This window comes from Vombatus ursinus, unplaced genomic scaffold, assembly GCF_900497805.2.
Source record: "Vombatus ursinus unplaced genomic scaffold, bare-nosed wombat genome assembly UNPS02014791.1, whole genome shotgun sequence".
In the NCBI taxonomy this organism is placed as follows: Eukaryota; Metazoa; Chordata; class Mammalia; order Diprotodontia; family Vombatidae; genus Vombatus; species Vombatus ursinus.
Genome location: NW_020954569.1, coordinates 27,814,896 through 27,828,294, shown reverse-complemented (window position 1 = coordinate 27,828,294; position 13,399 = coordinate 27,814,896). Strand labels below are relative to the sequence as shown.

The 13,399-nt window shown below is 34.1% G+C and overlaps 1 protein-coding gene across 1 annotated transcript in view; it reads right to left on the bottom strand.

Moving 5' to 3' along the window:
• Positions 1-13,399, bottom strand: part of DNAH5 (dynein axonemal heavy chain 5) — a 294,914-nt gene that overhangs the window by 169,283 nt on the left and 112,232 nt on the right. Inside the window, exons 31-34 of the mRNA XM_027869069.1 lie at positions 9,346-9,502; positions 8,816-9,028; positions 7,553-7,777; positions 5,629-5,801 (exon numbers count right to left, since the gene is read on the bottom strand). Of these exons, the coding sequence (XP_027724870.1) occupies positions 5,629-5,801; positions 7,553-7,777; positions 8,816-9,028; positions 9,346-9,502 (768 nt within the window). The remainder of the gene's footprint in view (positions 1-5,628; positions 5,802-7,552; positions 7,778-8,815; positions 9,029-9,345; positions 9,503-13,399) is intronic.

Below are 13,399 nucleotides of genomic sequence, written 5' to 3'. Positions count from 1 at the left end.
CACACACACACACACACACACACACACACACACACACACACACATACACACACCACTATACAGGGGTCTTGTGACTGTTCAAAGCAGAAAATTGCATTGAGCAAAATTTAGATGTGGTACAAAATTTTCCAGGATAATATAATGTGAAAGGAAGCAATTTATAGAATAGCACTATTTAGTACTGGTATTCTACAAAAACAGTGATGACTTTTTAAAGGGAAGAATGATTTCATTTAAATATACACAGAAAGGCTTCCAATGTGGACTCAGTAACTCACAGTTATGTATCCCCTCCTCAGCTAAATTTGTAGAAGTTTATCACCAGAGTAGCCACAGTAGGATACATTTCTTTGGCAAGGCAACTTAGAAAGATCTTTTATTGTGTACTAAATGGCAAAGGGGTTATGATCTATGTAAATGGAATGCAAATACTCACATGAATTACATCAAGCTTTAAAACTTCATTTTATATTTATAATTTAATGTATTTGTGCATATTGTGAATATTAGTACACGTGTATGTGGAATGACATATGGAATATATTGCACATATCTATGGAAATGGAATATATTCTATCTGTACATACATATTCACATATAAAATATATGTACAGGGTGTCCCAAAAGTCTTAATGCAGTTTTAAATTTTAATAGAACATTCCAGATGAAAAATATAGAAGTAAAAAGTATGAAGACCACTTGTAGCAGTATTCTTCAAAAACCTATTTTTATGAAAAAACATGCTTATTAAAATGCAAATAACTTTGTGCAGGAAAACAAAGAGGAAAATACATCTATTAAATGAAGAATGGAGACCATTAGCTAGCAGGTCCAACCTAGCCCTTTGTTTCATTTCATCTCACCTCTGGGATATGTTGCTTTGGTCCCTGCAGTACAGAGAATAATATCCCCCCTGTTAAACTGCTAAATTTCCCATTTAAAGCAGAGCTTCAGAAATCAATGATTACTTAAAGAGTAACAAGCACTGGCTAATCAACTAATGTACATATCAGGCATTACTTTAACAGGAATGTTTCTGGTTTATTAGAAAAAAGAGGCAACCAACTTACATGTCATTACCTCAATATGCAAAGATAATGTTTTAAGTGGAAAGTGCCTGAGCATGTGGCACAGTGTCACCAGCCTCTCTCCATGAGGACACAGCTACTTAAATAAGCCTGCCTTAAGTATGAAGCATCAATCATCATTCAGTGACAATCATCCAAGGTAGGAGCAATTTCACACCCTTCTTAGGGAAAGCAACACAGAGTATTTGCATGTGTACCTATCTGTGTGTATGTGCATATGTGTATTTTTTCCCCCATTCTCCCCAGTACTCTCTCTCTCCCACCCATTTCTAGTGTGTTTCTCTTTGCCCTTTTTCCAATATCTGTGTTTATTTCCCTATCACCTGCCTCTATCTTGCCTTGTCTAAACAACCCTTCTCTCCTACATAACTGGCCATAATATAGAACAGAAATATATTTTCTGGTTTGTACTATTTTGAATAAATTTGTATACCCTATTCCTAACTTTAAAAGCAGGTGAGTTTAACAATTTACAATTTCAAAACACAAGCAAAAATATCTAAATTCAGTTACTCACTACTTCTATTTCATCCTCTATTTTTCTGGTCACCCAGTAACCTGAAAGGGTTGTGGGGGTGGTGTCTCTCATGCATTAATGTAGTTGCAATGATGCTCATATTATTGTATTAGCATCTAGTGGCAGTAGAAAAAGAATACATAAGAATTCAAGTTCAAAGTCCTTTGATCCTACCATACATTTTTCACACAATTTGACAGAAGCAAGTCATGAACCAGTGAGTTCATCAGTGTGGGGAAGTTCTGGTGTAGAAACTTCTGTCAATGCAGATTGGTACTTTATGTGTAATTTATATCTTTATAGGGCTGCCTAGCACACTGAGAGTTTGAGTGACTTGCCCATGACCATATAGCTAGTATGTGTCGAGATGAGATTTGAACTTGTCTTATTGGCTTCAAGGATTGCTCCCTAAACACTATACACCATGTTCCCTGTCAGATCCTATCACATATGCATTCATGAAATTAATATTCATTATTTTAGCTCTGGATCCTCTATCCTTTTTACTAAAACTTAGCTATAAACACATATTTTAGAAATAATACAATCAAGATTTTTAAAGTTGAGAACCATTGTTTTGGTCATAAATTTATAATAATTACATTTTATTAAATTCACCTTTTAGCTAATATAGGCAGTTAGGTGGCACAGCGGATAGAGCACTGAGCTTAGAATCAGGACGATTCATCATCATGAGTTCAAATATAGCCTCAGACACTTACTAGATTTGTGATCCCAGGAAAATCACTTAACTTTGTTTGCCTCAGTTCCTCATCTATAAAATGAACTAGAGAAGGAAATAGCAAACTACTCAAGTATCCTTGCCAAGAAAACCTCAAAGGGGGTCGCAAAATAATCAGACAGGACTGAAATGACTGAACAACCACTTAGATAATATTGTATTTTTTAATATGCTATTATTCAGATATGATGATTATGCTACAGACCCCCCACTGAGGCATGAATTTTGAGTTATTTCCTCAATATCAATAATAGTGGCATATTAGTAGAAAAAAATAACAGTCAACTTGTAGTCAGAAAGTCTAAACTGGAGTTTCAGCTGCACCACTTAAGCTTTGTGATCTTGCGCAAATCATTTGGGTTTTTCAAATCTCTATGGTCCCTTTAACCTCAAAGGATCTGTGATTCTGATTTGTGTTGATACAATGACACTCTCTAGCATGATTTTCCTTGTGATCAACAATCACGAGGATTAGGAATGTAGACTGTGATCATGGAATAAAATTAATTTAAATGGGAACTCAACTCCCACAGACTGATCAGCACTCTATTCTAACTAATTGAGCTAATGATAAAATGACACTGTCATAGAATCATGGAAAGTTAGAGCTGAAAGGGTATTCAGAGCTCATCTAGCCCAAACTTTCATTTTAAAGATGAGGAAACTAAGGCCAAAAGAAATGAAATTAACTGTCCCTGATAACAGATACTTTGTGGAAAATCCAGGACTACTAGCCACAGGTATAAGCATTAAATGCCTATAGTATAATAAATAGTCCATAAGAGATGAGGGAATTTTTTCTTATTGTCACCCTTTAACGACACAGATTCTTTCCCCTTTTAACAACACTCCCTCTACAATAAACTCAAGTGTATGAATGTGCTGGTAAATGTTTAACAACTGGATCTCCAGGGGAAAAAATGTAGGCATGACATACTTTTAAGAATAATCTGCATTATTATTAACATTTTCTCCATCACTTTTTCAAGTCTGGACAATCAAAAAAACAATAAATCAATTTGTGATTTGTAGTGTTTCATAAATTCTGAGATATAAATGTTCATGCTGAAATTTTAACAGTCAGCTCCTCCAGAGCCAGTACAAGCTGGCTCCATTGCACCACTGCAAAGGTATACTAATCACATAGTCTGTTTACAACAGAATTTTGTTTTGTTTCATACTTTTGGGGTAAAGGGATGGCATGGATAGATAGAAACAGAAGATATAAATAATAGGAAAAAATAGAAAAGTCAGTTCCCAAAAAGAGAAGTAGGAGAAAGGAATAAAAAAGGAAATATAAGACAATGCTATAGATAAATCAGGAATTTGTAGAGCTAGAAAAGAAAGAAGTATAGTTTTCCTTGTTTTGTATATATTATTTATTAAACAGATAAAGTGTCTTTATGAAACTCTTCATTTCTGCTACTATTATTTCTTTTCTAAGTTTGGGGATAGATGAGATTTGGGAAATTGTGTTGTAACTAAAATGATCCCAAACTGCTCACTGTGTCAGATGCCCATCTCTTTAACATAAAATTTCCTGGTGATTTAACATGGCATCATTACAGGAACTATCATGAGTTCAGAAGAATCCAAATTACAAGTAACCCAACTGGGCACTGGAATCATTTTTGGATGCCATTATTCAAAGATTTGCAGGCTGACAAAGTAAAGCTTAGACTCTCTCCCACAATGCATATGCACCTAACTTTCTTCTTCATGGTATAGCTACTAAAGAGATATCTTACTATTAACCTAAACTAATCACTTGTATTTCAGAAGAAAAGGGATTAGAAAAAAGCCTGAGAGAACAAACTAAATTTGCTTGGGGGGAAGATGGGAGATGGAATTATGCTCAAGAAAGAAAGACTAGATGTATATTGTCTGAACTTCAAAGAGATGTGGGGGAACAAGGAGAATGATGATTCACTCCATCAAATTTTTTCTCCTTTTTCTTCATTGGGCCTACCTCTAGGACAGGGAAAAGATTTCACCTCCTATTCTTTCTATGCCTTCTATAAAGACTTGGACAAAAGATGAGCTTTTGATTTCATTCCTCTAAAATTTGAGTTATTGAATTACCTTATTTTCCTCTTATTTTTCCATTCACTCATCTTCTCATTTCTATCTAGCATGTATCTGCCCAAACTTAGCACAGGAAAATATATAAATAATAACATATTGCAAGGGCCAGTCTTGTCTTGTTTATCCTAACTGAAAACAATCTTATTCAATAAAGATGGTAGAACAATTGCTGCCTAGCCCTAACAGCACAGAGAGGATGTCTTAAAGACATCTCCTAAGAGAGGAAAAAACTATTGTTTTATTATTAGAAATATTCTAAAAGCATTTCTTTTGTAATAAGTATTCATAATTATTTTGTTATTATGTGAAATAATACTGAACCTATTGCTCTGCTATCACAGATCTTTTACTTTTTAAAATATGATAAATTCAGTAACCATGAATTTATAATATTCTTAAAAGGAAAACCAAATGGTATATAATAAAGATTCACAGTATATATTTCTTTTTTTGTTATATATATGTATGTATATAAGTATATGTATACAAAAATGGAAATGCTCATTTTATTTGGGACTAATTAAGAATAAAGCATTATTTTTAAAAATAATTACAATGTAGCTGATGTCACAAGTTTAAGGCAGGGTCATGTCCTGGAATAGCACTGGAAGGGATCTTTGAAAATCTCAAGTACACCCCCCTCATTTTACAGATGAGGAAATTGAGACCCAAAGAAGCTGAATGACTTGCCCCAGTGATAGAACTGGAATTAGAATCCAAGTCCCTTGACTATCAGATCAGTATTCTTTCCACTACATCTTAGATAATTGAATTCCATTGCTTTCTTGTCCAAATGTCATTTTGGTTGTTTCAATAGGATAGCACTAAGTAGCAGAGTCAATAAGATACTGGTCCTGGCCAACTATGATTTGTAACACTTTTTATTTCCATAAAAACAAAGAACAGTCCATTCATCTTCATGGCCCTTCAATTTCCACAAAGGTCATTTTAACTTTGTCTCAATTGAGACAAAGTGAAATTGCTTTGTATAGGCTCCTCCTGGGTAAGTCTGGTGAGATTTTTATCTCTATCCAGCATAAAACATATGGGAAAACTCACATATAATGCTAAAAATGTCTGGGTTTCAAAGACCTCAGATACAAAAGAACCGATAAAACATGAAGACATAATAAAACCCCCTAAGCATTTTGAAAAGAAGAAAGGAGAAAAAAAAATCACAGAATCCCTTCCATCACCTATCTGTGAGAGGAGTTATGACAAGTCTGTCAGTGCAGCCTAAAAATTCATTCTGGTATATAAAAGCGACATCTGTGATGTGAATCATCATCTTGTCAGAGTCTTCATTAAAATAAAATCTGCACTGTTTCAGCCACTCGAAATCGGTAGGGTTCTTGATATGCATATGACACTGAAATTTAAAATATATACATGATTACAAGAGAGAGAACAATTTATTTCAAATATATAAATAAACATCTGATTGGGCCACAAAGAGTAGTAAAAGGGACTCAATGGAATTCCTGACAATTCTAGGAGGGGAAAGTATCTACTCTGCATTTCACAGCCCCACAAAGAAACCTTTGGCAAACCATGGGGATAGCATGAGTGAGAGGAGGACCTTCCTTAAGCCAGATGTATGCACACATTCAATGAAATTAAATATCTTTGCAATAAACAAGACATAAACTTTAAAAATTAGTTTAAGAAGTTAAGAAACCAAAATACTTCTCACAAATACATGCACAAAATATAATCTATGAAGACAAAAACATCTTATAATTTAGCATACAAAAACAAACATAAGCAAACACAATTTAAGATAGAGGAAAAATGATAAGAATTGTGTTTTTTAAAGAATTCTTAAACTTTTACATTACACAGAAGCAAATCTAAAATTCCTACAAATATATTCCACCCTACAAATATATTCCACAAATATATATTAATATATATAAATAACATATTATTATGTTACTGGTTAGTGGCATTTCCATTCTAATTTTTTTAATAAAGCCCTAAATTTTCTATATTTAATGAATCAAAAAAATTCATTTTCAAAAGATTTTTGACTCTCAAATCTATTTAAGTGAACATATATACTCAAGTATTAAAATATCATTATTTTAGAGTATTATGCTAATTACTGTCATTATTTCTGGAATAATCTTTCTTAATTCTTTACTGAATCTAGCTGCACAGATATTAAAATAACAGAAAATTTTAAAATTGGAAGTGTTGGAATTGAAGTTGGAGGATCTAGGCTCACGTGCCAGCTCAGCCCCTTGCTACATGGACGACCTTTAACCAAACCACTTAACCTTTTAGAACTCATTTTCCTCATATATAAAATGTGGCAGTCTCTAACATCCTTTCTGGTCTCATATCTATGATCCCATGACATTTAGGACAGAAAATAAACCCAGGGAAAAAAACTAGTATTTCACTAATTATACTAAGTATAAGCTGTCACCTTCCATACCTAATGGAGGATTTCATAAAAGCAGATTTTCTTTCTTTTTGCCCATTTTTCCTTTTCCTGAAACTTTTCTATGCTTATCTACTTTTAAAAATGAAAAGTTAACATAATATCTAGAACATAACATACTGAGAACAAACACTGGCAAAAAAATTACTTAAAAGGTTTATTTAACAAAAACCTCAAATATCCCAGTAAACTTTTCTACTAATAAGGAAAATGTTTTAGTAGTAATAATAATCATCAAGATGTCTTTAATTAACAAATAATTTTAAATGATTAGATGTGCTTTGGTCGAGATAGTGTAATTACAAGGAATTCCCAATGCTGATGAAATCACATATTTAAAACCCCTCCTCCCAAAAAATAGAGGAACTGTTAGATAAGCATACAGGCAGACAGACAGACAAGTAAGAGACAGACACACAGAAAGAAAGACAGAGAATCCTAGCTATATGAGAGCTGAATGGAATTTTTCAATATATTTTAAAAATGAAAATTCCACATATAGCCTTTTCACAGTTAACAGGTAAATGTACACAACTAACTGAGAAGGGGAAAAAACAGTATTATCAGTTGTTTATCATCATGAAGAAGATTGTTCAGCTGAATTCTTTAATTTTGATTCAATTAAATAAAACCAACTAAGTGGATAGATAGCGGGGACTACTAAAAGTATTTACCAGCTCATCAAAGATATCCCTTTGGTGGACATGAATAGTAATCAAAGTCTCATATTTCACACGTTCCACTGAACTTAAGTCCTTCGTAGTCATATCTATAAGTGTATTGAGTAGTTCCAGGAAAGACTGATTTGTTTTCTGCATGATTTTTTTATCAAACTTGGCATTTGTGAGAGCCTCCTCTGAATCTCTTGTCCATATCAACTGAATTCCTAACAATCCAACCTGATGGAAACAAAAAGGCAATGTAAGCATATTTATATAGAGATATCTAAACAGAATTGCCTACAAAATAATTAGCTATTGTTTATCAAAGTGTGAATTCAAAGTCTTTTTTTCTGGGAAATAACGGATTCCCCTTCACACAAAGTCTTCAGGCAAAGGCTGAGTGATGTCATCATGGGCATTAGAGAGGAAATTCTTGCTGTAATAGCAGTTGTATTAGGTGTTCTCAGATGTTTCTTTCAATTTTGAGATTTCTGATACTGACTGCCCCAAGCCTAAAGTAATTGCTCTTCCCTTCACTCTCCCAAATCCCCCTCCAGTAATTGTTTCATTCATAGGTGTGTATATGTATATGTATATATGCATATATATATATATACATATATATTACAGGGCAAATTAGGACTGCATTCTCTTTAGATGTTGCTTATATTATTAAATTATACTGTTGTTGGTTTTTTTTTATTATTTTGCTTTGTTTTATTTTTAAGTCTTCTGTTATCTTTTCCTGCGTCTAAGCCTTATCTCCCCCGGATCATGGTAAATTCCCTGAGGGAAAGAAAGGATCAGTCTCCTTCTTCTTTATGCCCCCACAGCAGGTAAAGCAATATTTCCCATTTGGAAGCAACCAGCAAATCATATTTCTTCAAGAAAACAAAAAAATAGTTCTTCATTTTACCAGTAAACATATTTTACAGTATTTTATGAGTAACATATATTGAGACTGAACTGTTAGAAAAACCAAACAGTAATATAAAAATGTTTTAAGGGTAAAACACATACCGTTTCTGTTTTATGTATAATTCAAGTGTACATTGCACAAAAAATTCCAGGAGTAACTTTTAGCTATGTGTTTTTAAAAGTTCAGTCAAATATAATTAGGTAACTTGTGAACACATTTTTATCCTCTTTGTATTCATGGCAATCTAGATATTTGAGCTTTGTTTTAGCACAGTCATTCAAGGGCCTCAAAATACACACTTCCAGAGATCTGGAAAGAACATTTTACACAATACACCCTATCAGTTTAATATTGACCTGTGCAGGGAAGGAAGAAAGAAATTCAATCAGTTGGAAACCTGGTTCTTGAATATTTGTGTATGCCTGGCGAATCACAAGATGTAATGAGGACTGAGATTCTTCCAAAAGAGAATTAAGCCAAACTTCTACATTGCCCTCTGCCATCACGGGTTTATCCAATTCAATCATCTCACCCTCGCGAGAGGAAATTGACACAATACGATCATAGATCTATGTTAAAACATGAAAAAATATATTCATATAGAAATGAAGATAAATGCACCAACTTTTTTTCTCCATTGCTTTTTTCTTCTAATCTCATTTCTATCTTTCACCATGTTAAGCTTTCAGCATAAGAAATTAAGTTACAGTAAGTTTCAGAACCGATTATCAGAAGAGAAAATACTTAAAAATTATAAAATGTCACTAGCTTCTCAATAATGTGTTCTTAAACATTCTATGATTCTGTGTGCTTAAAAATAATAACTGTTACATTGTGCATAATAATAAGCAAAAAATACATTATTAAGAACCAAAATTGAGCATACCTTTTCATGAAATTTGACAGATTTTATGTTATCAAACACATTCAGCAAATGAGCCTGTATGGTGTGAGAGTCTGAGGCTTGGCCAAGAATCTCCAAAAGGGCAGGATCAGAGACAAAAAAGAACCGAGGAAAAGAAAGTCGTTTTTTCTCCAAGTATCTGATTGGTAGGGGAGAAAAAAAATACAAATTCACTTAAATACATTTTAAATTTGGTTTGATGGGAACCTATTTTTTTTCAGGAGTATGCAATGTGTTTGTATGATTGTTTTTAAAGTTGATGACTTTTGAAAAATCTTTTCCCTTGCATATTACTTCTCCGTGTTGATTTTGTTGCCAGTGCTAGCAATTCAAATTTTCAACATTCTGTTTTGAATTATTACTTTGGGGGGGAGGCATTTAGTAATCATATCTGTTCTACACAATACACAGGAACAAGGTCTCCATTTTGATCTAGGCATGGAAAATCTTGCTTCTAATTTTTGTACAAGCTGTCTCTATTGTGCTTAATTTCTTATTCTGTAGACATTCAGGCACTCTCTACTGTCAGCACAAAAATGATGGAAGGCAGAGTAGTTAGATGAAAGAGCTACTACTAAACCTGAATCAATGGAATTATCTCTTCCTTCAAGGCTCAGTTTAGGTGCTGCCTCCTCTGTGAAGCCTTTCTTTATGACTGTGACTTAAAGTATTCTTCCCCTCTTCAAATTTTCCCAGCATAATCCACTGGTATCTCTTTTTATCCCTGTTATGTTTTACTTTATATTAAACTGAATACATTTTATTTCTCTGTAGTAAAATGTAAACTCCTTAAGGGTGGAAATCCTGTGACTTTCATTTTTGTATCCCCAGTGCTTAGCAGGGAGTTATACACATTGTGGGCACTTAATACATGTTTATTGAATTCAATTGCTGATCCAGCAACTGATTGAATGTGTACCTTGAAAGAGAAACAGGATTCAAAGAAGACACTGAGAAGGAAGTAGTGCCATAAGCAGAAATAGAGAAGTAGGGGGTTGAGGCAGCTTTGGGAAGAAGATGATGAGCTCAGTTTTAGTCATGTTGAATTTGAAGTGCTAAAGGGCTGTACGAGTGGAAGTATGTAATAAGCAATTGGAAGCAGGTTTGGAATTCTGGAGATAGAACAATCCGTACTGGCGAGTCATCTGCAGAGTGTTGATAAATTATGAGCAGAGGAGATTTCTAAGGAAAAGAATGTCAAGAGAAATGAGAATCCAAAGCAGAATCCTTGAGAATAACCAACATTCAATGGATGAGGAGTCATGCAAAGAGTCCCAAAAAAGAAGAGTAATTATGCAAACTGGAATAAAAGTATACAGTGCATTGTCATGGAAGTCAAAAAAAGGTGGAAGAAATGAGTATATGGTATCTTCCATATCAAATTCCAAAGAGGGGTAAAAGGTAGAAAATAATCTGTTGAACTTCTTGATATGGAAGTCACTAATTATTTTGAAGTGATTTATTTTAATAGAGTAGGGAAGGGGAAAGAAGGAAATAAGCATTGATATTGTACCTACTATGTGCCAAGCACTGTGTGAAGTGCTTTTACAAATGTTACATCATTTGATCCTCACAGTAACCCTGTGAGGTAAGTGTTGTTACTATCCTCATTTCACAGATGAGGAAATTGAGGCAAGGAGAGGTTAAGTGACTTCCCAGCACCACATGGTTAGTCAGTGGCAGAGGCAGTATTTGAACTCAGATCTTCCTAAGTCTAGTACTCTAGCCAGTGCACTAGCAGAGATAAATGCCAGATGACAAGGGTTGAGGAATAAGTAGGTTCTAAAGAAGTGGAAGCAATGACTATACATTAATCTTTATAAAAGTTTAACAACAGGTAAGAAAAATATGAGAAGACATTTAGAGAGAAACATCTTCAAGAAAACCAGCTCAGTAAAATTAGTCAACAAGTTTTTGTGGGTTTGTTTGTTTTTTGTTTTGTTTTGTTTTGTTTTTGTTTTTTTGGCACTTGCTGTGTGCCACAACCTATGTTAAATGCTATGGATACAAAGAAAGGAAAAATATGGACCCAGCTCTCAAGGAGCTAGCATTTTACTGGGGGAGATAACATGCAAATGACTATGTATATATAAACTATATTTATTGTAAATAGAAGATAATCTTAGAAGGAAGGCACTAAAAGGTCGAAAGGGGCCAGGTTGCAAAGAGCTTTAAATACAAACTGAGCATTTTATATTTGATCCCAGAAGCAATTAGATGCTGTTTGTGTATACTGAGAAGAAGGGTTGTATGGTCAGTCATATATTTTAGGAAAATCACTTTTGCAAATATTTAAGGATAGATTAAAGTGGGAGTAGAAAAGGGACTTAAGTCAAAGAAATCAATTAGAACATCATTGTAATAGTTCAGCTGATTATGTTTTATGTAAAATGTCTTAAATTTCTGCTTTTCTAAATTCACTTCATAGGTTTTTTTGTCCTATAGTTTGATGGATTTCAGGAATATTCCATGAGTATTTGACAAAAATGAACCCCATTTTGGACTTGTTGAGTTTGAGTAGGCCATAGAATATCTAGTTTGAAATGTCCAAAAAGCAGGTAGTCATATGAGACTGGCACTCAGGAAAGAGATAAGGGCTGGATATATAAATCTGGAAATCAACCCAGAGAGATGATAATTGAACTCATGGGAGGTGATAAGATCAACAAGTGAGATAGTAGAGAGTGAGAAAAGAAGAGGGTTCCAGACAGAACCTTGGAGCACACCCACAGTTATTGGGCATGACCTGGATGAATATCTGGGAAAGATGGCTAAGAAAGAGTGGTCAGTTAGGTAGGAGGAGAATCAGGAAAGAGTACAGTTATCCCTTCCACAGCACGGGGGGTAAGGTGGCAATGCCCCTGAAATCTGGAAAAATTCATGTAAAAAATTTTGGCCCTCCATTTGAACCAAGGAAGTTTGAATTTTTTTTCTTTTTCTTTTATGGATTGTTTATGATATTAAAAGATAAAATATGTTAATATTATGCAATACAATAGATATGTTTTATGCATTTCTGAGTTTCTAAGCTTTGTCTATGTCACCTGGTGGCCTATACGTGTTATCTGTGGCTTCTGCGATACTCCCAAAAAATTTCCATTTAATTTCCTATGCTCATCTGGAATATATTGAAGCTGCAATGGAGAAAGTCACAATATGGAAGGGATAACTATCTTAAAAACCTTAAAAAGAGAGAATATCCAGGTTCAAGATGGACATCATCTGAACTATCTTCCAACTCTGAGATTCTGGGAAGTTGCAAAAAGGCAAATTTTGGTTCAACACTAAAAAAACTTCCTAGAAACCAGATCTAAAAATGGTCCAGACGACCTTAGGAGTAGTGAGTTCCCTATCTTTGGAATTCTTCAAACAAGATTGTTTATCACTTGTCATGAATTAAAAAAAAAAGAAATTCACTTTTCAGGTAGAAGCAGAACACTGTGCCTTTTGAGTTCCCAAAGATTCTATGATTCTACAGTCTATCACCAAATATTTATTGAGTTCCAGCTCTGTAAGGAATCTTGCTGCTGTGTTGAGAGGGTGGTGTCGGATGTAGGGTCTCAGCATATGGGGCAAGATAGGAGAGTTGGACAGTTTCCGAGATCTTTCAGTCACTATCCTCACTGTGGGGCATTATTTTCTTTGAGGTAAATTCTCACAACATCAGGCATACCCACTGGTATAAAAACACGACTCAAAAATACATGTACATGAATTGGGGATTATCTGTGACCCTGTTTGCATCCAAGAATTTAAATCATTAATAAATTACCTAACATAAAATTTCTCAATTGTTGATTATGGTGAAGAAATTATGAGTCACTTAAAAGGCTAATGAAAAAATTGAATATTCAAAGATATATTTAGATTTTAACTCTTTTAGCACTTTTTTGAGTCTCAGACCCCTGACTTCATCAGTGTTGAGAAAGCCCAGTGAGGAAACATTCTCCCCTCATGCAGATTTCAACTTCTCTGCATCTTCTAATCTTTGAGAATTGCATGGGTCACTTAGAGGTTGAGCAGCTGGGCCAGGGTC